Source organism: Buceros rhinoceros, unplaced genomic scaffold (genome assembly GCF_000710305.1).
Source record: "Buceros rhinoceros silvestris isolate BGI_N320 unplaced genomic scaffold, ASM71030v1 scaffold9744, whole genome shotgun sequence".
NCBI classification, from domain to species: domain Eukaryota; kingdom Metazoa; phylum Chordata; class Aves; order Bucerotiformes; family Bucerotidae; genus Buceros; species Buceros rhinoceros.
Window position 1 is genome coordinate 11,970 of NW_010408812.1, and position 26,880 is coordinate 38,849.

Below are 26,880 nucleotides of genomic sequence, written 5' to 3' on the forward strand. Positions count from 1 at the left end.
CCAGGTGAACTTCATACATGTGTCTATACTTCTGCTTTCAGCATTCTGAAATGTATGGTTTATTTTAAAATTGTCTGCTTTCCCCTCCCCCACCTCTATAGAAATGGAAACTGTTGCTTGAGGCAGATTTATGTTCAAACTTTGTATTTAATTCCCTTTCAAATGTTTAAAATATGTGATAAACTAAGGGAACAGCGAAGTTTTTAGTGATCTTAGGAATCTATTCAAAGCCGTGTTCAGTAGTAGGCATACTTGCATGGTCAGACTTCTAATTGTTTTAGTCCCTTCGTGTTTGTCTCTCTTTTTTGTGTATTGAAGAGCCACATGTTACATTTGGGGATGTCCATCCTGCACAAAGCACAAGCAGGTTTTATTGAGCTATGCTTTCCATTCTTTTGCTTTCAATACTTTCTGTACTTTCAGTACAAAACATTGGCAACCTACAGGATAAACAAGCTTCAGCTTGTGATTTTTTTGGTATCACTGCTCAGCTTTGGTATCGTATATCCATTTCTTCTGTGAATCTGGGGAACATCCCATTAAGTGGTGCTGACTGCAGGGGAAAAGCAAAATTGTGTGTATATACGGTTCAGTTAGTCTTATGGGCCTATTCTTTGGCTTCTGTCTCTTAATGTGTGTAGTTGTTCTAATTATTATTTTTAACAGGCAAATGAGTACAAAACCAGTAACTGGATTGCAAAAATATGTTTGTAATTTCAGAAATACATGCTTGCATTAATTAACCCATTTAAGCCAATAGCTTCAAGTTGGCCCTGCTTTGAGTGGGGAGTGGAACCAGATGATCAATCGGAGGTCTTTTCGAGTCTGAATTATTCTGTAGTTACAGGAAACTGTCTTTATATACGCTGGTGCTAAGATACCTTTCCAGAGACCTTTCCCACTGATTGTGGTGTGGAAGATTTTCAGGGAGATAAACATTTTGGCGCAGACACTGGTGCTGTAATGTATTGCTCAATGCCTGCAGCTTTAGGTTTTGTTTTATGTGTAATTTCTCTATTATTTGCTTTCTGAAAACTCTGAAGTTTTTGGCTTTTTCTCAGCAATTTTACTGGCTTAAGTGATTCTAGAGGCCTTTTTTTTTTTTTAATAAATCTTTGGTTCAGATTCTGTGCTTGTTGGTGTACTAGGGTACATTAGAGTAAGATAAATATTGTGGTGTTCCATTGAATAGCTAAATTGCTTGACAAACCTTGATTATTCTTCTCTGACCTTTATAAAGAATATGATATTTATGTTGGGGCTTTGACAGCAATTTTGCAGTATGCTGCCACGTAGAAAGCAGGAATTTGTGCCAAACATATGCTTCAGGTCCTAGAAGATGGTACTTGCTTTGGTGTACCTTAGAGTCTGGATTAGCTTCAGCTATCTGTGGATTTGTTTTCATACCTTTTCAATATAAATGAGATTCAGTGTGTTTAGGCAAGTTATATGCCTAATGTATACCAGGAAATAGAAATGCCATAGACAAAAGAGGTGACATTTGTACTATCACACGGTAGTGTTAAGATTCTTCATCTGTATGTTTGCTTTTAATAGCACTTCTGTGGAAGGAGCTTATGTTCTACTGCCCGACTGGGAAGATTTACTTCCCCAAATGCCTTGATATGTGGTGGCTTTTTCCTTTTTTTTTTTTTTTTTAAGGCTTGTGTTTAGTCCCAGCTGTTCTTGCGCGTGTTATAGAAGGGTGTTATCTACTGTCATATGGCATACTGCGCCTTTGTAGTAGCACCCAAAGAGTCTCAATGATATTTGTAAAGTGTCACTATTTAACAGGCTGTTAAATAGTAAGGGAAGAGAGCCATCTTTTAGTCTGTTGAAAATATGTGTGGAGTTTACCTGACCTTGCTAAGAATGAATTGCAGCATAAGCTTCCATGTTCTTAGTCTTAAAGCTTTCACAGGAGTTAATATACAATATGAGGAAGTTAAGAAGCTTTTAAAACTAGACCTATAGAAGACAGATGTTGTCCTTGGCAAAGTCTGTGTAGCTATAACAGCATTTTTGAGCTTTGAGGTGTTTTGGGCTCAAGACAGGGTTCTGTGGATGGATGAAAGGAACAGGAGAATTAAAAAAAAAAGTGGTTCTGACTGTGGACAAATGATACAGCTGGTAGTGGTTGCATGTACAAGAGTTGACCTCGGGGAAAAGTCAGATTAAAGGAAAAGGAATGATGCCTTGAAAGTGAGAAGAAAAACGTCCCCAGGAGCTGTAAAGCAGAAATGGAAGTTACTATTGTGATTGAAGGGATGTGCAGTGTTAGCTCTGTTGGAAGAGAATACAGCAGCAATATACTGAACATTGTAGAGAGGGATAATAATGCTAAGGAAGGAAGATGTAAAACAAAAAAAAATTATGAGGGTATGGTAGTAGGTAGAAATTGTGCAGATTCCTTGTTTTATGAGGTGGCGGTATTTGATTCTGTGAAAGCTAAGGGAGGAGTTAACAAAGACATGAACAAGTGGGTCCGAATGATGAGGAAGACTACTCTCCACACAAATTGGACTGCAGAGAGGAATAGGAAAAGTAGGCATGCATAGTCTTCTGCACCCTCTTTAAGTTAAAGAGCTCATGTCAGCTTTTTTCTTTTTTTCCCGTGTAGGTATCAGTATTATTTGCAATTAAAGAAAGATATCTTGGAGGGCAACATTCCTTGCACACTGGAACAAGCAATACATCTGGCTGGTTTAGCTGTTCAAGGTAAGTAAGGCAATTGTGCCAATTGGCTAAAGTAACATTAGAAATTTCGATGATGTATTTTCTATCGCATTTTTTCTATTTATCACTCAAAGACCCAATTAAGTAAGTTTTGAGAGGCTTGCTCCTTAGAACTTCGACATATGGGCTGAGGAGGCAGAACAGTGGGATCAGTGGCCCCAAATTTACAGGTATATTTGCGCACAGCGGTGTATCTGGGTATCTAACATGTTTTTTCAGGAGCTGAGTTTGCATTAGACATTGGAGCTTCTTTGGGGGCAACAACTTTAGTTGTCTGCTTACATCAACAGACCTTTCATCTGTTTCTGTTAATGAAGACTCTCTATTGTGACATGGTAACAAGAGAGAGAGACATGTTTTAATAAGCAAATTTGTATCTCCACTTTTTCTCCCAGATATCCTAACATCTAAGATTATTTCAAATTACTATGCAAGACTCCTATGCTTAAATCATTCATGAAGACTCATTTCTGTGATAGCTGCATGAAAATGGCTGCTTTATTTTTCTAACTGGAGTCATATGGAATAGAGTATACACTAGAGAACCACCAGTCCTTGTGTCTGCTGTTCCCTGCTAACATGCTTGTTCTATCTTAAATTCCTCAAAATAAATGTTTTTAATGGCAACAGCTTTGTTTAGTGTGTTTGTGTATCGCTTCACAGTGGATGCTACTCCAGTATATCGAACAGCAACTGCAAATCTGCCAAAATTGAAAGGGGCTTAAAAGTTGTTGGCAGTACATACAACTTCAGGGTTTTTTTGTCTTTTTTAATTATGTGTTGGTAGTACCACATTAAAGATGATGATAATGTGTTTTGAAAATGTGGTTACCAGTGGAGTAGGGTATAGTGCCTTGTTTATATGACAGTGAATCTACTTAATCCTGGTCAGAATTTAATGGTCTTCAACTGACAAAATTTTGCTTTGTTATTTCCATATCTTTGGACAGTGTAAATGTCTTTCTGCTCAGTGGGTTGTTTACAGAAATCTTTCAATATAATCCTCTTTCCAAATGGAAAATATTTATGCTTTTAGCTTTCACATTCCTTTTTCAGTATTGTATAAGAGAGAAACTGTATGTGTTGATAGCATGATGAAAAAAACAACTCAGAAAAAAACCCAGGTTCTAAATTAATATGCTCAGATGACTGAAGTAGCTTATGTCAGGTAGGTTAGTTAATTTTAGATGGTGAATGAACAGAAGCAATTGTTTGCTGTTTCAAGTAAACTGGCTTCAAGAATGATCTGTATTTGAAATAATTACAGCAGGCTAATTCTAAACAGTGCTTTATCTCAAGTGCTGTGTTGGCATAGCATATCACAAGTTCTTCCCTTTCAAAATAAATAACTTGCATATTAATTGTTAATGCTTAATACAAAACTGATTCCTTAATGTCTCTAAAATTATACTACTACGGAGAAGAATATGTGGTAATGTAAATAGGATCCGTATACTTGGGGATTGTGTTTGTAGTTTTGTGAGCAGCCGTTCCACAGTTTCTTCTTGAGAGTGGTACATAACTTTTTCAATTTACAGTATTTTATTCCTCTTCTTTGAAATGGTGGCTGTTTTTTTTTTTCCCTAGAAAGAGAGACAAATTCCTTGGGATGGCCTTTGGCATGATGTAAAATCAAAACTGTTATTAAATGTCTTCTGAGTATGCATCTGCGTCTGGGAAGGCTTCTAGGTCCCACTTTCTGCATGTCTGGGTGCAGGGAGCTGTAGAAGATAGAGTAACTTCAGCTGGACTCAAACACTGCACAGAGCAGCTGGAGCACCCTTCCACTTTGCCAGTGCTATACTGCAAGTAATTATCTGACAGGAGGGGTAAAGAAGATGGACCCAGACTCTTCTCAGGCAAGGGGCACAAATTGAAATACAGAAAATTTCATCTAAATATAGTAAGAGATTTCTATTGTGAGACCTTGGAAAGGTTGGCCCGAGAAGTTGTAAAGTCCCCTTCCTCTGTATTCAAAACTTGGCTAGAGAAGGATCTGAGACACTCTGCTCTAGCTGACCCTGCTTAAGGCTAGATGTCCAGAGGCTCCTTTCAAGCTCAACCATTCCATGATTAAAAAACCAAAGAAATAAAAACTAAGGACCTGGAAGCAGCACTCTGATTGTTTTATCATTTCTTCTTCTTTCCTACCCACAAGGAGTGTTATCAATTTTCCTGAAGAAAGTGAGAAGATGGGATGCGTTTTACTTTTCCTCTTCATAAACATTACTGGTTAGTTTGTTCCATTGTTTTACTTTCAGATTGTAGTTCAGTAGGATGGAGATTTGCTACTTGGAGATCCTTCTGCAATTAATTGGGTATTGAATAATTTTGTTACAAATGTTTGAATCCATTTTTTTTTTTTTTAGCTGATTTTGGTGACTATGATCAGTATGAATCTCAGGAGTTTCTACAAAGATTTGCTTTGTTTCCAGTGGTAAGTACTTACTTTAAATTGTTACATTTACATTCTTAAATTGATAAATTTAAATTAAAATCTTTCTTTAGATCGGAAAATGCAAATGAATAGTAAGGTCTCCATGATCTATCTAGCTTACTGCTCCCTAGATTGTCAAATTCAGTAAAGGTTTTCTTTGAGACTGGAGTCAGGTATGGTATCTTATATTATGCTGAAGCAAAGATGTTACAAGATCTTTTTAAATTTTATTATATACTGTACCGAGAAAAGGTTGGGATGGAGATGGGAAAGTGAGTAAAACCACTTCAAAACAGTATTTGTGCTTTTTGGTTTTGTCTGCATATTACAGCGTCTAAACTCTAAGACTAGAGTGGGCGCTTGATTTGCCTGTGTAAAGAAACTATAACCATTTAATTTTGTAGAATTTTTTTTTATTTCATTCTATAAATTCTATCTTACTTTAAGGGTTGGCTACAAGAAGAAAAAATACTGGAAGAAGCAACACAGAAAGTTGCCTTGCTACATCAGAAGTACAGGTAAAATTTCTAAAACTCTTTATTGCTTAATTTTAATGTGATTGCTTCATTAGCTCAAAGTCGAGAATCTCAGAAGACAGGTGGACTTGTTTCACCTCCCACTTAAATGAGTTTTTCACTAATATCTCTGAATGAAAAAGAGGACAGAATGCCCATTAAAATAAGAGAGGATTCTGCTTGAAAATTAAGAATGCAGGACATAATCAGTGTGGCTTCACCTGTATATTGTTTCTGAAACTTGTTTATTTGAAATTGCGAACCCCATTAAGGATGTTTGTTGATAAACAACACTGACACGTGCTGAGGGCAATAGAAATGCAGTCACTGTGCCAGAATGCTTCTGACCTTGAGTAAAAGGTAGCTAAGATGCAGTAGTCCAAGACAAAGGAAAGTTAAATTCTTTGTTGTCAGTGCAAAATGTTTGTGACTATGAGAGCAATACTGAATATTTTTTTCCTGTATTGTTTTAAAACAATAGTTTAAAAATTTCAAATTGCTAATCTTTGAAGTGTTTTCATAAAAATAATTGCACGGTTAAGGTTCAGCAAAGAAAACTTAATCTGCATGGCATTAGGAAAAAGTGAAGAAACAGGGAGACTGAGAGACATAAGAGCGAGCAGGACAGGAGTCTGTAGGTAGAGATAGTGTCTTTCATGAGATCAACTGAGGTGGGTAGGGAAACACAAGCGTTTAATCCCTGTGGCACTACTGCAAGTCTGTGAGAAAACTGTCTTTGCCAATTGGTCTAATTAAAAAAAAAACCAAACTTACCTTTACCTATGGATCCCATCCTTCTCATGTTTTCAAACCATTACAGTTAAAACTCTGTCAGCATTTAGAAAATGAGACTCTCTTTCCTGCACTGTGAAACATCAAACGTCATATCAGTCCTAAACATGTATACTGCGATAGGAGAAATACAGGTCTTCATCAAGGTGATTTTTCTGGAACACGTGTTCAAGTGACAAATTATGGCGACAATGATGGATTTGAAGAGGAATATGAAAATTGTCTGCCATTAGTAAAGATGATAATTTTAACTAGTCTTCATCGCCATTTACCTCTAGAGATGCCTGAGAGAAAGAAGTTTCTAGAATCAAAGTGTAAAGGCTGAGAGAAATACATCAGTCATCGGTACAGTTGAGAACAGCGTGATTTGATTGTTGCCTGGATGTCTTGGGATGCTTTTCAAGCTTTGACAGTATCAGTCAGAATAAAACAAAGATGATTTTTTTCCTATTGACAGTCCTAGCTGATGGTTGTTTTCATTTGTAGAGGCCTTACTCCTCCTGACGCGGAAATGTTATACATGCAAGAGGTAGAGAGAATGGAGGGCTATGGCGAAGAGACCTATCCTGCAAAGGTAAACAGGGCTTTGATGTTTGTCTCAGTTGCTTTTTTCCCTTTTATGTAAAGAGGGTTACTTCCTGCCAAAAATAAATAAAAACCAAAATCCACACCACCCCTTTTCTCCTTCAGAGCTATAGAAGTAGTTGCTTATGATGAAACTTTGCTTTCAAAGACTTTTTTCTCTATTTGCATAATTTTTTGCAACATCTTACAGGACAGCCAAGGAAGTGACATATTCATTGGAGCATGCCTTGATGGTATCTTTGTGAAACACAAGAATGGTCGTCCTCCTGTTATATTTAGGTCAGTATTGTTCTTTCTTAAAATATCTTTGTGCACTTCATGTTTTATGTGTGTTCCTCTCTATCACTAATGACTCTTAGTTATGATGCGTATTTATTAACTTGATAAACCCAAACATAGTCTTATAGTTGTCGCGCTACAGTGATTACTGAAGTCCATGGTAATTTTTCAATGTATGGACTGCAAGATGAATCTCTTTAAGCCAGATGAATTCATTTAACTTACATTCCATTGCAAAACGTTTATTGAGACAAAAAGGGTCAATTCTCTACACATTGCACATCTAAGTCCTGAGATGGGCACATCAATTTACATATAAATTATCTAGGAGTTGCTGTCATACATTATGTATAAAAGAAATAGAGGAGAGTCACATACTAACATTTGTTTCATTATTTTTGAAGCATATGTTTTAGTTTATTATTTAATGTTCTGATAGTTAAATAGTAGACACAGGTGTGTCTGCAACTTACCTAACAGTTAAAATTCAGTCTTTGTATGAAATGACCTAGTTCCCACTGACTTCAAGAGGCATTGCTTGGGCATTGTTGCACTGAATTTGGAATAAATTTTTTAAAATACATATTGAGATTTATTTTTAAATTAATCATAGTAATCTGTAGTTATTGCTAGAGGAAGAAAAGCTTTATTCTAGAACTTTAATCTTCTACAATTTAATTTTTGCCTTGATGTGAACAGAATCTTGAAATCCTGTGGTCCAACAGTTACTGGAACTCATGGTGAAATTCTGGGATTAGAGAAAGTAACAACCGTGCTTCTTTCTGTTAGTGGTTTTGTTTAATAGAATTTATGAATTCTGAACCATTACCTGTCCTCAACAAAAATCTCTATCTCTGCTGCCGATACAGCTGATGCCAAGTTCTTCTTAATTGTGTAGAGTGGTAGATGTGCCCTATTCCGCTGTCTTGAAGAACAAAAGAACAGCTCAGCTGTCTGACCGCTCAAGGACACAGAGGAGAGGAATAAAGCTTTGTCCATGCATTTCACATAATTTCCTAAAGTCTTGTGGATGCAGCGTCTGTGTTGCACATTGAAAAAAAGAAAAAAAACCCACAAAGTTGCACATTGGAGAATATTAGAAAGTATTCATAGTCCAATTTCAGGATCCAGTTTTCTGCTCTGTTGCTTATTTATTGTACGAGTATGGGCAGTTCTACTAGGGATAGATGTATCATGGTATTTGGCTGGCAAAAAAGCATAGACAAATGACCCACTAGTACAATTTACAAAGCCTGGGTTACGCTTCACGTTAGTTCAAGTAATGTCATAATTGCGTCCATAAATTCCTATGAAACAAGGCCTTAAATTTGAGGGGTCTTTGTTCTACATCAAAATGGGGGCATGAGTGTTTCTCAACCTCACACATATGATGGTGAGTAGCTATAGCATATTCTGTAAGCCATATTTACCTAATGAAAATGGAAGTCTTATAAATACCTTTAGAGAGAGTCCTGGATGTAAATCGTGCTTTTTCCCTGAGGTTGTGTGCTGCAGAATATTCTTTTAATAGGTCAGTGGTACAGGCTTTATTTACACTAACATAATAGTAATGAATCAAACATTTACTTTTAACACGAAGTTGAATAATTATATGGTATTGTATTTCTGACAATCTAGCTTTTTCTCATCTGTCAATATGCAAGGGAGTTCTAGAAAATACGTATAACAATGTCTCAATGTTTTGGTTTAATGTGGTTTTTTTAAACTTATTTTTCTAAGAATGTATTATTTGCTTTCAAGCAGACAGGACGGTCTAATTTACTGATAACTAAGTTTGCCCAGATTTTTTTTTTTTTAAAAAGAACACTTAAAAGAATTTCAAGTGGAAGACAAGTAATACATTTATTACCGTACATGTTGCACATCTTCAAGAGTTGGTCACAAACATATTTTCATTTCAGCAGCCATTTAATGGATATGGAAGTGATGGTCTGCAACTTGTTCAGATAGATTGATGAACTTTTGATTTCTCTTCAGTTCTTTAGCTGTATTCTTGGTGGTGGTTCTGTTCTTCAGTTGCATTTTCTGTGGTTTGAACATCAGAATTTGCCAGTCATGTCCTATCCCTTTTGTCTGCAGGTGGCATGACATTGCCAACATGTCCCACAACAAATCCTTTTTTGCATTAGAGTTGGCAAACAAAGAAGAGACAATCCAATTCCAAACGGTGAGTAGATTTTTACTTTTCTTTTTTTAAAACAAATGCATCAGTAAATAAAAACACAAATTAAGACTGCTATTTTAACGCAAAGGCTAAAAACTACTATTCACATATTCAGCAAATTTGAACTGTACAAGTGAATCAAAAATAGTAATACCGTCTCTGGCTGGATTTCTACAGGAAGGTGTTAAAAGTCTGACATTTTCTGTTCACAATGTAGACAAGTTTGGTTCAGTTGTTCATAAACGTTTTCATCCATCCCTGTAAAATTTCTAACATGTTTTTTTTGACTTTCCAATCAGTGGAATTTAAAGATAAACATGGTCTTAGTTTTTTCCAGAATGGGCCACAGCATTCCTTGCAAAATTGATGTTATGTAGCATCTACCAGTTGCCTTTGTCAAGAAGACGGCTATTGACAGTCTTATGGCATGATATGTGTACACTGTAAATTGTGTTGGTGTTACAGCTGCTAACAGTGTCTTCAACAAAAGGCTTCTACTTTCAACTTTCATAAATCTAATAATTGTTAGGCTAGAGCGCGTGTTCAGGCTCTCAAAGTAGGGAAAACCTGGTGACAGTAATTAAGTTATGTTAAAACTTAGTCAATCTTAAAAATGTCAGTGGCTTGTCTGAAAGCAGCTGAAGGGTGTGCATATTAGGACTAATATGCAAATTTTGTTCTTGTTTTATCGGCAGGAAGATATGGAAACGGCAAAATATGTGTGGCGGATGTGTGTGGCTAGACACAAATTTTACAGACTAAATAAATGCAGCCTGTAAGTAGAATATATTAGCAGAACTCTTGGTGCCCTTGAAGATTCCATTGGGAAGTGAAATATTTTATAACCTCTGTAATGCCTTTACTGTGCTTTTTAGATGATACTAATGACTCGGGGGTTTTTCGTAAGGTTGTTTTTTTTTTTTTGAGAAATTACTTATCGCCAGTTTCTCAAACATGTTCTGCTTTGTAACAGAGGCCAATGTTAAACACTGAAATCTTCCCAGAAGTAATATGGTTTGGCCCCTGCTGTGGGATCTCAGTGCTGTGACAGACTTTAGTTGTTTTGGGGGCTGCTATTGCTAGAATGTTTGTGACCTACTGGAATCACTGGGATTTTGGCCTGGGTTTGGGTGAGCTGCTCTGAACGGACGCTCAGAGGCCTTTAAAAGGGCAGGAAGTGTATGTGAAGCACTCCTGAAATGTACTGGACTGACAGCTGAGAGGTATGTGTTCCTTTGGGTATCCATGGAATCCATGTAGCTCAAGTAGCACCAATGCAAAGTAAATTTAATGCAATTCATCAAATGAAATTTAAATAGGCTGCTCTCCAACTTGTAAATCAAGGGCTGGAACTTGAGCTACTCATGGGTACAGATTTCCTTCAGTAAAGTTGCTTCAGTCAAAGAACAGAGAATTAGACCCAGCGAATAGTCTGTCATAAAAAAGCATGATTCCCGAATGTTCCGTTCCTCCTCTTTGTACACGAGAAGATAGCTGTGGAGGGGTTGGTCAAAATTTACTGAGGCCAGTGGAAAGACAATGGAATATTTTGTATCACAGATGACTTACTAGTGTGTTTAACGCTAATTTATTTTAGAAGAATGAGATTAACTTGGAATAGAGTAGACTTCATAGCTCTAAGCTTGTAAACCTGTCTGCCTTTTGAGAGGGATAAAAAATACTGGTAGAAGTGGCGCATTTGTGGGACTTGGGCGTTGCTATCTGAATAATGTCCGTTCTGCAGTTCTGTAACGAATGTCCGTCTCTAGGATTATTTTAACCCGTTCACCACAACATAGTGTTATTAATAGGTTAAGTCCTCAAAAATACTTTCCTGGTCATCTCTGAGATTCCCTGTCACCTGGTCCTGCTGCTGAAAACTGTTTAATGCATGCCTGTATAAAGTTCAGAGATTTTTTTCTTAATCTGTACATACCTTGTCTTTAGAGACTGCCTGGACTCTCCACCTGAGGAGGGCTCTCAGAAATCTTCCCTCATTCTTTCCCTTCCACGCTTTCCAATCCTTTCTCGTCCTTCACTTCCCAAAGGGTGAGCTGAAAAGTAGTGTTTCTTTCTGAAAAATAGTATTTCTTTCCGAAATCTACAGTTTCTGCATTTGTATTATTCTGCTGTCTTTTGACCTCTGTCTAGCTGCAAGATGCAGAGCACAGTGCAGTGCAGGGTGGGGAAAGGAGCTTAAGGTTTCTGAGCCTTACATCTTAGAGGCAACACAAAAAATTATGAAAATTTGTTACCGTTAGCTTGAATGTTAGAACATACAAATACACATGCAGTATAGTCACTCCTTCCAGTTCACGTAACATCTGTAACATTACATTCTGTAAACAATTTTAGGTCTGGTCTTGTAGAACGGGTAACTTACAGTTTAAGATTTTATATGGAGTTCAAATTTGGAACTAGTCCCTGGTCACTCTGCTGCTTGTTTTGCCCTGCTGCAATGCCTCGGGGACATCTTTTTTTTATGCTTCATAGAAAAGAGGCAAAGAAATAACCGAGGTATTTTGATCCTGGTTTTGTGATTCTGCTCATGCTGTCTGCGATGGGGGTGTATGCACAGAACCCTTTTGTTTTGAGACTGTTGGGGAATACTATTTAACACAGGGCCTGGCTCCAAGAAACAGAGTGATCTTTAACTGAATTGGGAGCACGTTCCAAGGTTTGAAATAGGTCTTGGTGTTGTTAAGAATCATTTCTTACCATAAAATTTCTTCTGCAGACAAACCCAGCCTGTTACAGTGAATCCTGTTAGAAGACGGTCTTCATCCAGGATGTCTATGGTAAAGAGAGCTAATAGTTTTATATTTGCATTTTTATGGATTTCAGTTGTCTTTAGATCAGACTTAGTTTCCTTCAGTGGAATAAATTAGTAGTGAAAAACATGAGTCCAGTGTGAGGAACTGTTCCTGACTTATAGAAAAAACTTCTATGTAATATCTAAATAATGGAATTAAAATAATTGCAATGAAAAATATTTTAAACACTTCTATTTCTAGTTAAATTGCTTCATCTCTAGGAGACTCTTTTAGATGTCAAATGGCAAGATACTGTCTTGGGTTGGTGGTATGTGGTTTGGGTTTTGTTTCCTTTTTTTAATTTTCTTCTATGGCCTTACAGGAGAAACTTAAATTTCAGATTTAGAAAAATGGTTTAAGACTAAGGCTTTGTGTATATATATGTGTGTGTGTGTTATATTTTACATATATAATATTCAAGACTTATTTTTAAAATAAATGGTGAGGTTTTAACTAACAGTAAGATGCTTGCTTTTGTAGCCCAAGCCTCAGCCTTATATGATGCCTCCACCACCTCAGCTGCATTACAATGGTCATTATACTGAACCATATGCATCCTCTCAAGGTAAATTCATTAAATCCCAGTCCGCACTACAGAACTTTAGAACGTAAAAGATGTAATTTACATTTATAGCTACTTTAACCAGAGCTGAATAAATCTGTAGAGTGAATATGGGGTAGGTTTGTACTACAACACTCATTGTAGAGTTGCTTGCTGCTACTCTAGGTGTATAGGCTACTGTGAAATAGGATCATAGAATCATGGAATGGTTTGGTTTGAAAGACACCTTAAAGATCACCTACTGCCAACCCACCTCCCATGGGCAGGATCACCTTTCACTGCACCAGGTTGCTCAAACCCCCATCTAACCTGAACAGTTGAATACTTCCAGGGAGAGACCATCTGCAGCTTCTCTGGGCAGCCTCTTCCAGTGTCTCAACACCCTCACAGTAAAGAATTTGTTCTTAATATCTAATCTAAATCTACCCGCTATCACATTAAAGCCATTAACCATTGTCCTTTCACTACGCTCCCTGCCCATCTTTTCTGTAGGCCCCCTTTAAGTACTGGAAGGCCAATCTAATGTCTCCCCAGAGCATGCTATTCTCCAGGCTGAACAACCCCAACTCTCTCTGCCTGTCCTCATAGAGGAGGGGCTCCAGCCTCCTAATCATCTTCATGGCTCTTCTCTGGACCTGCTCAGGCAGATTCATGTCTTTCTTACACTGTGGACCCCAGACCTGAACGCAGTACCCCAGGTGGGATCTCACCAGAATGGAGTAGAGGGGGAGAATCGCATCCCTGAACCTGCTGGCCACGCTTTTCTTGATGCAGCCTAGGGTGTGATTTGCTTTCTGGGCTGTAAGCACACATTGCTGACTCATATTTAGCTTTTCATCCACCAATACCCCCGAGTCCTTCTCCATAGGGCTGCTCTTAATACACTTATCACCCAGCCTGCATTTGTGCTTGGGATTGGCCTGACTCACGTGCAGGACCTTGTGCCTGGCTTGTTGAACTTCATGAGGTTCCCACAGGCCCACCTCTTAAGCCTGTCAAGGTCCCTCTGGATGGTATCCCTTCCCTCCAGTGTGTTGACTGCACTGAGGGTGTACTTGATCCCACTGTCTGTGTCACCAACAAAGACGTTAAACAGCACCAATCCCAATATTGACACCCAAGAAACGCCACTTATCACTGGTCTCCATTCAGAATGTGAAATGTTGACTACAACTCATTCTGAGTGTGACCATCCAGCCAATTCCTTATTCACTCAGTGGTCCACCCCTCAAATCCACGTCTTTCCAGTTTAGAGATAAGGATGCTTTGTGGGACAGTATCGAATGCTTTGCACAAATTCAGGTAGATAAAACAGTTAGTGTTGTTTTAATTGCAAAAGATCTTTAAGAACATCAAGTCCAACCATTGGCCCAGCACTGCCAGGTCACCACTAATCCATGTCCCTAAGCACCACATCTACATGTCTTTTAAAAACCTCTAGGGATAGTGACTCAAACATTTCCCTGGACAGCCTGTTCCAATGCTTCACAACTCTTTTGGTGAAGAAATTTGTGCTGATATCCGGTCTAAACCTCCCCTGGTGGAACTTGAGGACATTTCCTCTTGTCCTATTGCTTGTGGCTTAGAAGAACAGACTGACCCACAGCTTGCTACAACCTCCTTTCAGGTAGTAGTAGAGAGTGCTAAGGTCTCCCCTCAGCCTTCTTTTCTCCAGGCTAAACAACCCCAGTCGCCTCAGCTACTGCTCCTTCATATCCTCTCCTATGGGATATGAGCGAAGTTAGTTATGATACATAATCAACAACTATAGACTGTGGTCCTTTGTGTGAGTTTCAGCTGACAGGTTGGGTTTTTGGCTCATGTGCCAATGTTCTGGTATATTACGGCATTGTGAGCTCCTTTTCAATTTTGATCTTAATAGCTGCAAGGAGTAACTGCACCCTTAGACAATTCAGACAGTTAAACATGAATAAAAAAAAAATTAAAACCAGGATGCAGGAAGGGAGAAGTTTCTCTGAGTTCACTAGACTATGAGATTGTGTGGAATTCAAAGGGTAAGGAAGTCTGCAAGTTATGGAAAAAATCCCAAGCAAACCCTAATTAGAATTCTCAAGGAATGTACACTCCTAATATAAGTGGTTTACAGTGGAGTCATGGCTGCTTTCTCTCCTTTTTTTGTTGGGGGGGGGGTTTTTGATTTTTTTTTTTTTTTTTTTTTTTTTACTGCACCCTTAGACAATTCAGACAGTTAAACATGAATAAAAAAAAAATTAAAACCAGGATGCAGGAAGGGAGAAGTTTCTCTGAGTTCACTAGACTATGAGATTGTGTGGAATTCAAAGGGTAAGGAAGTCTGCAAGTTATGGAAAAAATCCCAAGCAAACCCTAATTAGAATTCTCAAGGAATGTACACTCCTAATATAAGTGGTTTACAGTGGAGTCATGGCTGCTTTCTCTCCTTTTTTTGTTGGGGTGGGGTTTTTTGATTTTTTTTTTTTGTTGTTGTTCTTACACATTGTGCCTTTAATTAACTGCTGCCCTGAAGGGCTTAGTCTAATCTTTTGCAAAGTTGCCTCAGTTTTGATAGGGACCTTCCAGTCCTACAAGTCAACTGGATTAATGAAGTACTTTAACAACTCACTGGTAAGGGAATAAGCACATTTTGTGTCTAAATAGAGGTACACAAGTATTCATGAAGGTACAGGTGTATAAATTCAGAATGTAGCTGAATTCGTTCCAATATCATGTTGGAATTATTGCTGGATACTTGCTACTTCACACATCCTATTTTCTAAGTTTTTGGTGGTTTTGCAGCTTCTTTTGTTTCCTTGTTTTGTAGTTCATGCTGTTTAAACTGATCTCATTAGATTAGTGCAAACCTTGGTGTAGACGTTCTTTCTTTCAATTAGTGTGGTTTAAGATTGGTATGGATTTTGTTTAACTTGAATTGAAACTTAGCAAATCTGTCCTAAACGGAAGAAAGCCATTCCTAAACTGAGACCATGTTTTCCAATAGGAATTTGCATAATCTAAATGAACATAATAGGTTATTCTGCTATACATTCGTTAGGTATCAACAACAACCAAAAAGCTTGGGGTGGGTTTTGGTTTTGTTTTTATTTTTTCCTTTCCATTTCAATACATAGCTAAAAATAACTGAGGTTTTCAAAATCTCAAACATTAGTTAGCTATGGCTTAATAGAGGATATCTTTGTTTGATGTCTGGAACGTAACGATTGTTCTAAATTTACTTTCAGATAACCTCTTTGTGAGCAATCAGAATGGATACTACTGTCACTCTCAGACTAGCTTGGATAGAGCTCCTCATGACTACAGTGGTCGGATCCGCAATGGTAGTGTCTACAGTGCACACAGCACAAACTCCTTGAACAATCCACAACATTACTTGCAGCCATCCCCCATGTCCTCTAACCCAAGCATTACTGGAAGCGATGTCCTCAGAACTGATTATGTCCCATCACAAAGACATAGTGCACTAATACCACCTTCTTATCGGCCCACACCAGACTATGAAACTGTGATGAGACAGCTCAACAGGGGAATGGTGCACACAGATAGGCAGAGTCATTCAATGAGAAATCTTAACATCAGCAATTCGTATGCTTACAGCAGGCCTGATGCCTTAGTTTACAGTCAACCTGAAATACGTGAACATGCTCACTTCACTTCCCCACAGTCTAACCATTATCCATTTAACCTGAACTACAGTTTTCACAGCCAGTCCCCCTATCCCTATCCCGCTGAAAAGCGCCCAGTTGTTGGGGCAGTCAGTGTGCCCGAGTTGACAAATGTGCAGCTCCAGGCTCAGGACTATCCAGCTCCAAATATAATGAAGACTCAAGTCTATCGACCACCTCCCCCATACCCATATCCAAGACCTGCAAATAGTACTCCAGACCTTTCACGACACATCTACATTAGCAGCAGCAATCCAGATCTGATCACAAGGCGAGTGCACCATTCTGTCCAGACATTTCAGGAAGACAGCCTGCCTGTGGCACATTCTCTTCAGGAAGTCAGTGAACCTCTAACATCAGCACGCCATGCTCAGCTGCAGAAAAGGAACAGTATTGAAATAGCAGGCTTGGCTCCCAGCTTTGAAGGAATAAGAATTAAAGAAAGAACCATGTCAGCTTCTGCAGCGGATGTGGCTCTTCCAAGAGTTATCTCAGAAGGGTCACAGTCCAACATTCTGCTGGAGAGAACAAAGCAAAAAGAAAGTGACCAAGAAGAAAATGTGAACTGTGATCATAAGAAAACCCTTTCAGATGCCACTATGCTGATTCACAGTAGTGAGGAAGAAGAAGAATTTGAAGAAGAAAACAAGGCTAGTACAAGTCTTTCTCCTCTCCCTGAAGACCAAACCCAACTTTCATCTGTTATGGGTGGTTATTCTCATGATTCAGTACTGAATTACCCTTATAGCTCTGTTGCTTCATCTGCCGGTCCTTTGCATATTCTTGAGCCTAAATTACATATTACAGAGACAGAAAAGAGAATAAAAAATAGGAGCCCTGTTCATCTACTAGTAGAAAGCCAGGTACAGAGAAGAGGGGAAGGACAGCTCACTCCATCTATGTCGGAATCTGACCTTACAACATCAGGGAGATACAGAGTAAGGAAGGATTCAGTAAAGAAGAGACCTGTGTCTGATCTGTTGTCTGGCAAGAAGAATATTGTGGAAGGCCTTCCCCCGCTAGGTGTAAGTGAATACTATTCCTCTTGTTTGGGGTTGTTCTGTAGTGGGAGTTGTGTGGGGTTTTTATTTGAGGTTTGGGGTTTTTTAATCAACCTGAAATACATTTAAAACATGCGAATTAAAAAATACCTTAAGTTGACCTTCATTTTTCTGTTTTTTTTTTTTCCACAATTAACTTGGCTTAGCTGTCTTTCACCCTCTTCTCTGCCATGTCTGAGTTCTGTTTGTAGAGTCCTCCCATACAAATCCAGTTGTGCAGCCTCCACCTAGCCTGGCTAGCAACTAGAGAATGAGCCTGTTTAAAGTCAGTTCTAGATCCCAAATTCTGCCCTGCCTATCCTTGTCTGGAACAGACACAACTCCTCCCATTCCACTACCAGCTCTCTAATCTTTCTCTCACTGAAAAATCATATGTAGCTGAATGTTTACTTTTTTTATTTGTTTGCTTTTTTCTTCTGACCTACGAGGGGCACCTGATGCATTAGGCAATAAATTCTTTCCTTGCATTCTCTTCTTTCTCTAATCCTTCCCTTTTTCATATCCCTTCCCTTTTTCATATCCCTTCCCTTTTTCATATCCCTTCCCTTTTTCATATCCCTTCCCTTTGGCCACTAAAGGTATTTCTTGCTTGCCTTGTCTCTTTCTCCTCCTCCAATCTTATGAAGCCATAAAGTACGAACAACTGCAAGTTTCACCTTCCCTGTACTTCCCACCACGTAGCAACATCGAAGTCTGTCTGGGACTGTACAATTTTACTGCCAGTCCTTACCACTAATTTTGTTTTAAACTTGTGTTCAGTTTTATGTAGTCTAGTTTCAGGGGCTAACGGAGGAAGACTGTTTTCATTATTATTTTGCCCTTAAAAATTGTTAGATTTGCCGGCCTGAATTAGTGCCAAATAGTTTTCTGCACAAATTGGACTGCAGTGGAACTACCATATAACCTCTTCCACTGTAGTAACTCCTACAGCTGATACTGTAAAAGCTAACCTATACAAAAGCTGTGCACTTAAATAGTTACTGCTCTCATAATTTTTTTCTGTCAGACTTGCTATATATGGAGCTGAACACAATGAAATGAACCTTCATCATCTTCAACTCATTTCACAGTGGTGTATGTTTTTCTAAATCTCCTTCATGTTCGTCATGTGGATATAGGGGAAAAAAAGGTGCTACCTTTCTCCTTGTGTTTGCTTTTAGATAGCCACTCAGTATTTTGTTCTCCAAAAGATAAATTTGCAGGCACAGATGTGTCTACCAAAATCATACCCTGCCTTTTCCTTCTGACAGTTGTGTAAATGATCCAGTCAGCCTTTGAAATGGAATTGATACTGAAACTTTTTCACTGGAAGTGTTCAGTAAAGTACTTTCTAGATCAGTAACATTTAAGAGTGTCATTGCATAAGGGAGAATATTGCCTTTCTGTATTCAATATTGAGATTAATATCCTGGTAACCAATCTGGCCCCTGCCACTGTTTGCACATTTTGCTTTCCAGTGAACTCTTACTGCTGTGTTTGTGCTCACTTTTAAATGTGGTCTCGTCCTCTTAGCTTTGTCTTTCTATTCCTTACTAACATTTAGTTTTGAAAGCACTGATTATCATTTAAGCAGCATATACACTCACATTTTCAATGCATTTTCAGTGTTAACAAACAAGCTTAGCAACTGCAGCAACGATGAAGTTTTATCTTTCAGTTTTTAAAATAATTTATTCTTTCATAATTTGAATTTATTGCTTCATAAAAACACGTCTTTGGTATTTTTCTTAAATAATGGTAACTTCAATAATTTAGATTGACGGCCTGGTTCAGGGCTCACATCTGTCTGCAGTTCATGCTTTCTATGTGCAGTTTGTTTGCAAACTTGAAACTAAATTTAACATTTATAAAATAAATAAATAAAATAAATTATTTGTAAATAAACTCAAACATTTAACTAAATCCAAATATCTTACAGATATATGCTCATTGTTTTGCATGCTATTAGGGGAGAAAAGTGCCTGCAAACTGAATAGTCTAACAAGGAGCCATTTTAATGTATTTTTGGAGTTGGAATGTGATTTCAAGTCTTTCCAGGAATGTTAATTGTCCAGAGTTGTCACCTCCCACCCTCAGTTGTGAGCTTTGTGGGGAACAATATTTGTCATTCTCATGCAGTTTCATTAACCTGTCTGGAATGAAGACAGACTTGTGTTCTGTCCTTGAAGGAATGTGGTCCCACCTCCCTAATCTCTCTCTGCAGTCCTTATCAAAAACAAAAAAAAAAAAAAAAAAAAAAAGAAAAAAAGTCAGAGCTGTTTGCCGAAGGGGTCAAAGAATTATCCTTTGCTCAGCTGAACTCATCTGGTATCTGTTTATAACATCATCAGATATCTAAGAATATTTACAGGTTTTAGTTTTTCTTTTGCAGGGTATGAAGAAGAATAAAACTGATGCAAAAAAAATAGGGCCTCTAAAGCTAGCTGCCCTAAACGGACTAGCTTTGACTAGAATGCCTCTGCCAGATGAGGGGAAGGAAGAATCAACAAGAGCAACAAATGATGAACGGGTATGTTGACGTTTTCGAATGCTTGATTGCTCTTTTACACTAGTGAATTTTCAAAATGAAATGTGTATGAATGGTGCTCTGTGTTGACTTCAAAATGCTTCAGATTCAAATCAACTCACATACTGAGCACAGAAACAAAATGAAGAATGAGACTTCTGACTGATAAGTCATTGCTAGAAGTATTGACTATAACTCAGATTTTTCTGTAGGATTTAAGGTGCACTGGTTCACATTATAGTTTATACTTGGAAGGAAGCAAATTAACTAGTATCCACTGATACATTTTTATGCCAACTCTTTCTGTTTTTTTCTCTTAATTTTTGAGTTTTCTAGATTTAGAACATATGAAAATTACGAGTTTGAGATAGAACTTAGTTGTAATTATTAGTAATTCATACATTTTTTACAATAAATTTTGTAGTATAATTTCCTCACCAGGGAACAGATTGTGCAGATAGTATTTATCTGTTTTCCTCAAGTGGATACCTGAAAATATAGATGGAACTTGTGTGATCTGCAGAAATTTTGAATTCACTAAAAGTTCTCAGATCACTGAGAGGACATCAGGCTCTAGAATTTGAGGATCATTCTTTGAGAAGCGTAAAACTCCATCTGCTTGAGTTAGGGTACACAATGTCAGTAAATATGCATCAGCCTGCCTTTGTATGTCATTAAATGGGTGCAGGAAAATGACGTACAGTCCATATCCAGCCTGTGAAGAGCTATGTAGAACAGTAGCTGTTCAGGTGCATGCAACCAGCTGACCAGGTTGCATCTCGATACACCGATGATTATTGTACATTCTGCAGGCGCTGGTCTCTTTACAATCCAGTTCGGAGCATGGGTCATCCTCTGAGCATCCTCAGGTGCAGACCCGCTCTAGCTCAGTTGTTGGTTAGGGATTAGAACCTGAAGGAACAGTCCTGCTCTCACCAGCTGCAGTTCTAAGAAACAGGCCAAGAAAATTAATTGCAAGTCACGTGGTAGAAATTCAGTCTTGGAGGTTGAAGGCTTGGAGTGAGATCCACAGAAGGGATTGAATGTTCCATTTCAACACAGTTGAAGTTCTTTTTTGAGGTGTATATATACATGCCTTAAAAATGCAAAGGGACAAAAAAATAACTGTTACTTACAGCCATCATCTCTTCCTGGGTTGACCTCTATTGAATTCAGCCATGTTATTACTCAGCGAGCTTTGCCCAAAGACTTGAGGTAGATGAAGAGTCCATGAAGTTAAGTAATGAAAAAGGCGTGTCACTGCACTTTTCTTCAGGCAATCATGTAGGGACAGGATAAATACCACAAAATGGGAGCAATTCCTAAAGCAGTTGAGAAGAGGCAGTGAAAAGCAAGCATAAACAAAAGTCCAGGCTGCAGATATTTTACGTGAGCTTAAAGCTGATTCAGTGCTTGTTGCGTTGCTCAGCTTTATGTTGTTATCGGTTTAAATGAGCTCATGTAGCCTCAAGATAGTAAAGAAGTTTGTACAGTTGATCTATTGCTGTGCAGATTACCTTTGAGGTTTTACACCTTCCTCTTGCAACATTTGGCATTATGGTTATTCAATACAAGATACTTTTCTGACCTGATACTGTGGAGCTGTTGCTGTGAGAAGCTGGGGACATGTGACATAGATGAAATTTTCTGCCTGAAATCTTCCATATTATTCCTCTAATTATTGTTGGCAAAGTGATGCTGAAATTCCAGAAGTGTCTTATGATTTAAAAAGAACTTGGCTTTGAAAGAATGAATTGAGGCTGGGAGGGAGCAGCTTATTGAATAAAATAGATTGAATTACACTAGCAGAAAAAATCCCGGGTTTATACCTCAGCTGCAGCAAGAGGTTCTAAGAAGGTTTGCTGCTGTGTGCAAAGTCCAAGTCCAAGAAAATGTAGAATATTGGTAGTGAATTATTAGCTCATTGACCGAGACAAGTGTTTTGTTTTACATTTTTAGAGGGGTTTTTTCCGTCCAAATTACAATCTTTTTTTTTTATTACAATATGTAATCTAATATGCTATATTGAGCAGGAGGATTAACGAATATTTCTTGTTCAAAGGTATTTGAGGTGGTTTGAAGTATAGCATAGCTATCTGGTTTGGACAAATATTTCATTGCCAAACTAGGTTGTCCTTATAGAAACGGTGAAGTAATTTTTCTTTCACCAGTGGTATCCACAGTCTTTGTGACCTAATGAAGTATCACGGGTTTCGTAGTTTTCAGTTGAACAAAATTTCTGCTGGTTAGGATTGCTTCTGATTTATTCTGGTATGTTTGCGAAAACAGTAATAGGTGGAGAAAAGCATTAAAGGAGAGGAAAATACATACATTTTGTCCTACTTGAATTCTCTGTTGAAATAGGCTTGCATTAGGATGTGTCTTTATGTGCTTATCTGTGTTCTGTCTTTCAGTGTAAAGTTCTGGAACAACGGTTAGAGCAGGGGATGGTGTTTACTGAATATGAGCGCATTCAGAAAAAAAGACTGATAGATGGTGAGTGCTCAATAGCTCAGCTTCCTGAAAATGCTGAAAGAAACCGGTTCCAGGACGTCCTTCCTTATGATGATACCAGAGTAGAGCTAGTCCCAACCAAAGAAAATAACACGGGTTACATCAATGCATCTCATATCAAGGTGAGAGAAAAACTGTTGGAGAAGTATTTTCCACTTCAGGGGGTATCTAAAGATGGATTTGGCCATCAGTTTTGGTTTGATCAGTGTGAGCATCCCTTCATCTTTCTCTCTGTCGCTTCTTCTGCAGAGGTTTCTTTCGGGAAAGAAAGAACCTGCTTTTTCCTCATTTCCTGGAATAATGGGAGGTTAATTATTGGAAAGGTCTGCTTTTCACTTCTGTATTCATCTGTTGTCTCTCCTTTCTCTCTCTGTCTCAACTCACTGTGGATTTGTGCGAAGAGAAGGCTTGTCATTTCTTCCAGAGTTAAGAAGGCAAATAGTTTTGTGACCAACTGGCATCCTTTGCAATGATTCTGATATTTTTGAACTACAGTGACAATACTTATTATTTCTTCCTCTTCTATACATACCCTCAGACTAGACTTCTGCAGTGTTGCTGTCATTTTTTTCAATTTGTACATCGTCAGATGGCTGACTTAACTGAGGAAAGGGATTTTTCGGTAATTACTAATGTCTGTCTTTTTACAGATCTCTGTTGGCGGCATAGAGTGGGATTACATTGCTACACAGGGCCCTTTGCAGAATACATGTCAGGATTTCTGGCAGATGATCTGGGAGCAAGGAATTGCCATCATAGCTATGGTGACAGCAGAGGAAGTGAGTACAAACTGAGTGACGTTTCTCCCAGAAATTCCTCAATTATTTTGTTAAGATCTGTTAGAGGAAGAGGATCTTTGCTCCAGCAAGAAGACCAATCAAGGATAAATTTCAAGTGACCCCTTTGCCATTCTGTCTTGCTTTCCTTGGTAGAAAAATGTAAATTTGCAAACTCTGTCTGCTGGAAAGTTGATTTACGCAGCGAGAAAACATAACGCTGTAGTAGTACTTAATATATTGAGGAGAGGTACAGTTGTTATAGAAGTATTAGTTGGATTAGTGTTCTTATGTTTCTTGTTAAGCATGTGTTTTACTTTGAAGGAAAGTGGGAGAGAAAAAAGCTTCAGATACTGGCCACGTCTTGGTTCAAGACACAACACTGTGACATACGGAAGATTTAAGATTACCACACGATTCCGTACTGACTCAGGCTGCTATGCAACTACAGGTTTGAAGATTAAACATCTTCTCACAGGACAGGAGAGAACAGTTTGGCATCTGCAGTATACTGACTGGCCAAAGCATGGATGTCCGGAGGATTTAAAGGGATTTCTCTGTAAGTCCTATTTAATAGCTTTGTTTTGAGCTTTGTTTGTTTGCTCGTTTTTTTAGTACCTCCTAAAATGGCTACTATACGTTACGTAAGTATGCCAAACATTCTGCTGTAAAAGGTTTCTTCGCACCAGTAAGAAATACCGTATTCTATTCTTGGCAGGAGTATACCTGTCAGTTTGTTAAAGTGACTATTTATTTCTAAAGCAAATTATTTAATTTACTGAAGGTTAAAATAGATCAAAACATAATCGCATCACGTACTCCACATTTGAGTGTGTTCCGGCAGTACCAAGATGGCCACGAGCCACTTTTGGTGGGGAGCAGGGGAACAGAGCAAGGAAAACCTTGCAGAAGACAGGTGATCTTCATAGATCTGTATTGCTTTGGTTGGGATATGACTTGTGATTTATACAGCACATCCTTTTTTCTGTGGGATGTCATTTGTGAAATTACTACTTTTGTGGTGTTCATACAGTATTGTAGCATGGCTTATGGGGCTTCACCTCCTAAATTTATTATTCTTATCTTCTTGAACTTAATAGCTTACTTGGAAGAGATACAGTCAGTGCGGCGCCACACAAACAGCACTGCGGACCCTAAAAACTCTAATCCTCCTGTACTGGTACATTGCAGTGCAGGGGTAGGACGAACAGGAGTGGTCATACTGTCAGAAATCATGATCGCTTGCTTGGAACACAATGAGGTGATCTTTTTTTTTTTTTTTCTTTCTCATCCTTTAAATAATGTTAGGTAGTGGAAGAGTTTAAAACCTGAGAAATAAATATTTTATGGCTGCTCACCTGAGACGTGGCCTTTGGAGGAGCCCTTGTGAAAGAGCTCTTGGCAATTCAACAGAAGTTAATAACCTTCTAGAGTTGCCCACTTACACACTGGCTACTGAAACGCTCGTTTGGATTCTTCGCTCCATGAGATGTTGAGTCACTAAACAGAACAAGGTATGCCCTAGGCTACTAAGCACGTCATGATTTTGCTCTGACTTTACCAGTTTTACTTCATGCCTTAGTTTTAATGGATAACATTCATAAACATGCTTTGTAGCCAGTCTCCGTGCTTGTTGTTAAACATTTTGTTTAGTGTAGTGTAGTTGCAGAATCAGTCTACCTCAGCAGAGGACGAAACGGTAGTTTAACAGAATAAAACCTGGTCCTGTCAGCTTTTGGCGAGAAGTGAGTAGCTGTAAAGTGTTCATTAATCGTATAATATGCCAGCTGAGTCTCAAAACACTGATCGTGCATCCCTGTCCTAACATTGTGACAGACTTCTGGAGCCATTATTTTTGTGAAGACCCATACCCCATGAGATAGGCAAGTATAACATAAAGCATATTTTGCAAATGAGGTGGTAGGCATGGTCAGTGGTGTAGTGCAGTCCACCCTGCAGGCACAGGCAGTGAATTGTCAGAGCTGAAATTAGAGCAGCTGATTTTGCCCTTAGATAACTGGTGCTGCTTTGAGCCTCCTGCTGAGAAAGTCTGCAAGTCAGTCTCCTTTCTCTCTTGTCACTTGTAATGGTTTGTTCTCTTCCTCCAGATGCTGGATGTCCCACGAGTGCTGGGCATGTTGAGACAGCAGAGAATGATGATGGTGCAGACCCTTTCACAGTACACTTTCGTCTATGGCGTTCTCATTCAGTTTCTCAGAAGTTCTAGACTTATATAATCTCTGCCTAAGGGATGCTTTGAGGGGTTACAGAAAGAAAACTACAGCTATCCAGGCAGACCTGCTCTCACTGGTGTTTTCTTCGTATGATGAATCACAGTTACCTTTCAGGGCTGGTACGTGACTGGTAAATGCGAGTCAGTGTAACAGTCCCTGCAAAGTAGGATCTTCCCTGGACTAAATTCTTCCCATGTTCAGCTGCAGTCATATGAGGGAATGATTTATTTTACTTCTACTGGTCTGTAGTACGTACATGCATTCTTTAGAGTGGTGTTACTCTGGGCAAAATAAGTATCTTGTGGAATGGAAGTATGTGGCACAATTTAACTAACGTTATGTTTTAAAACATAATTGTTAACTGTGCGAAAGCTAAAATCTGTAGGTGCAGGTGAGGTGAGAAACCTGCTCCTTGGTATTGTCAAGGTCTTATGCAGTTTCATTCTGTTTTCAATTTTGTATTTAGAACAATACATCTATTTTTTAAAATGGGCTTTTGGTTTCCTCTGGTTTACTCAGCAAAATTCACAGGTATTTTAAGTTGTTTCTTTAAGGATAGTTATTTTTATATTCATAATTTTTTAATTTAAAAAAAACCAAAACAAAACTCCGTAACCCAAAACTTTTTAAACAGCATAATATTTTCAGAGGAGACGACTGGCAATGTTTGAACAACTTTTCAAAAATCATGCAGAAATTACTAGGGGAAGCTAATGGTATTGTAGTTGTAGTGCCATGTAATAGAACTGACACGTGAAAGACAATGTTAACTGTTAACTTCCATTTGAGCAGAGGACGTTTACCTGCAACAAGCAGGGGAGAATTTTAATTATTGACAAAGCTATTGGAAACAAATGGATGGGAGAAAGTACATATTCAGTATTATTCATGTATTTAGAGGACAGATCGATTTTACTGGCCGAAATCAAAGTGGATGCAAATGTTTAAGCACTTTTTTTGCTCTGTTATTTATGTAGTCAAACATAGAAATTATAATCATGCATCATTTCATATGGTCATATACCTTTACTAACCTGTTATTTTAGGAAGATCCTTTTAAGTTGAAGAGAGAGAACCAAAATTGGAGTAAGAAGGTGCATAGTGGTGAAGCAGAAGTGATTGTATGAGACATAATGGAGGAGGTGTGGCAGCTATGATTACTGGTTTACACCATGCGAAGATGAACATTAAAAATGTTTATGTTCCCCATCAAGAAAGATTTTAAA

At 38.3% G+C, this 26,880-nt stretch overlaps 1 protein-coding gene across 1 annotated transcript in view; it reads left to right on the forward strand.

Moving 5' to 3' along the window:
- PTPN21 (protein tyrosine phosphatase, non-receptor type 21) overlaps positions 1–25,776 on the forward strand; it is a 36,603-nt gene extending 10,827 nt beyond the window's left edge. The window contains exons 3-18 of the mRNA XM_010134993.1: positions 2,614–2,718; positions 5,106–5,173; positions 5,621–5,691; positions 6,967–7,054; positions 7,256–7,344; positions 9,445–9,532; positions 10,225–10,304; positions 12,267–12,327; positions 12,823–12,907; positions 16,123–17,588; positions 19,996–20,133; positions 22,545–22,766; positions 23,295–23,423; positions 23,745–23,979; positions 24,521–24,681; positions 25,529–25,776. Of these exons, the coding sequence (XP_010133295.1) occupies positions 2,614–2,718; positions 5,106–5,173; positions 5,621–5,691; positions 6,967–7,054; positions 7,256–7,344; positions 9,445–9,532; positions 10,225–10,304; positions 12,267–12,327; positions 12,823–12,907; positions 16,123–17,588; positions 19,996–20,133; positions 22,545–22,766; positions 23,295–23,423; positions 23,745–23,979; positions 24,521–24,681; positions 25,529–25,657 (3,215 nt within the window). The 3' untranslated portion in view covers positions 25,658–25,776. The remainder of the gene's footprint in view (positions 1–2,613; positions 2,719–5,105; positions 5,174–5,620; positions 5,692–6,966; positions 7,055–7,255; positions 7,345–9,444; positions 9,533–10,224; positions 10,305–12,266; positions 12,328–12,822; positions 12,908–16,122; positions 17,589–19,995; positions 20,134–22,544; positions 22,767–23,294; positions 23,424–23,744; positions 23,980–24,520; positions 24,682–25,528) is intronic.
- Positions 25,777–26,880: the final 1,104 nt, after the last annotated feature.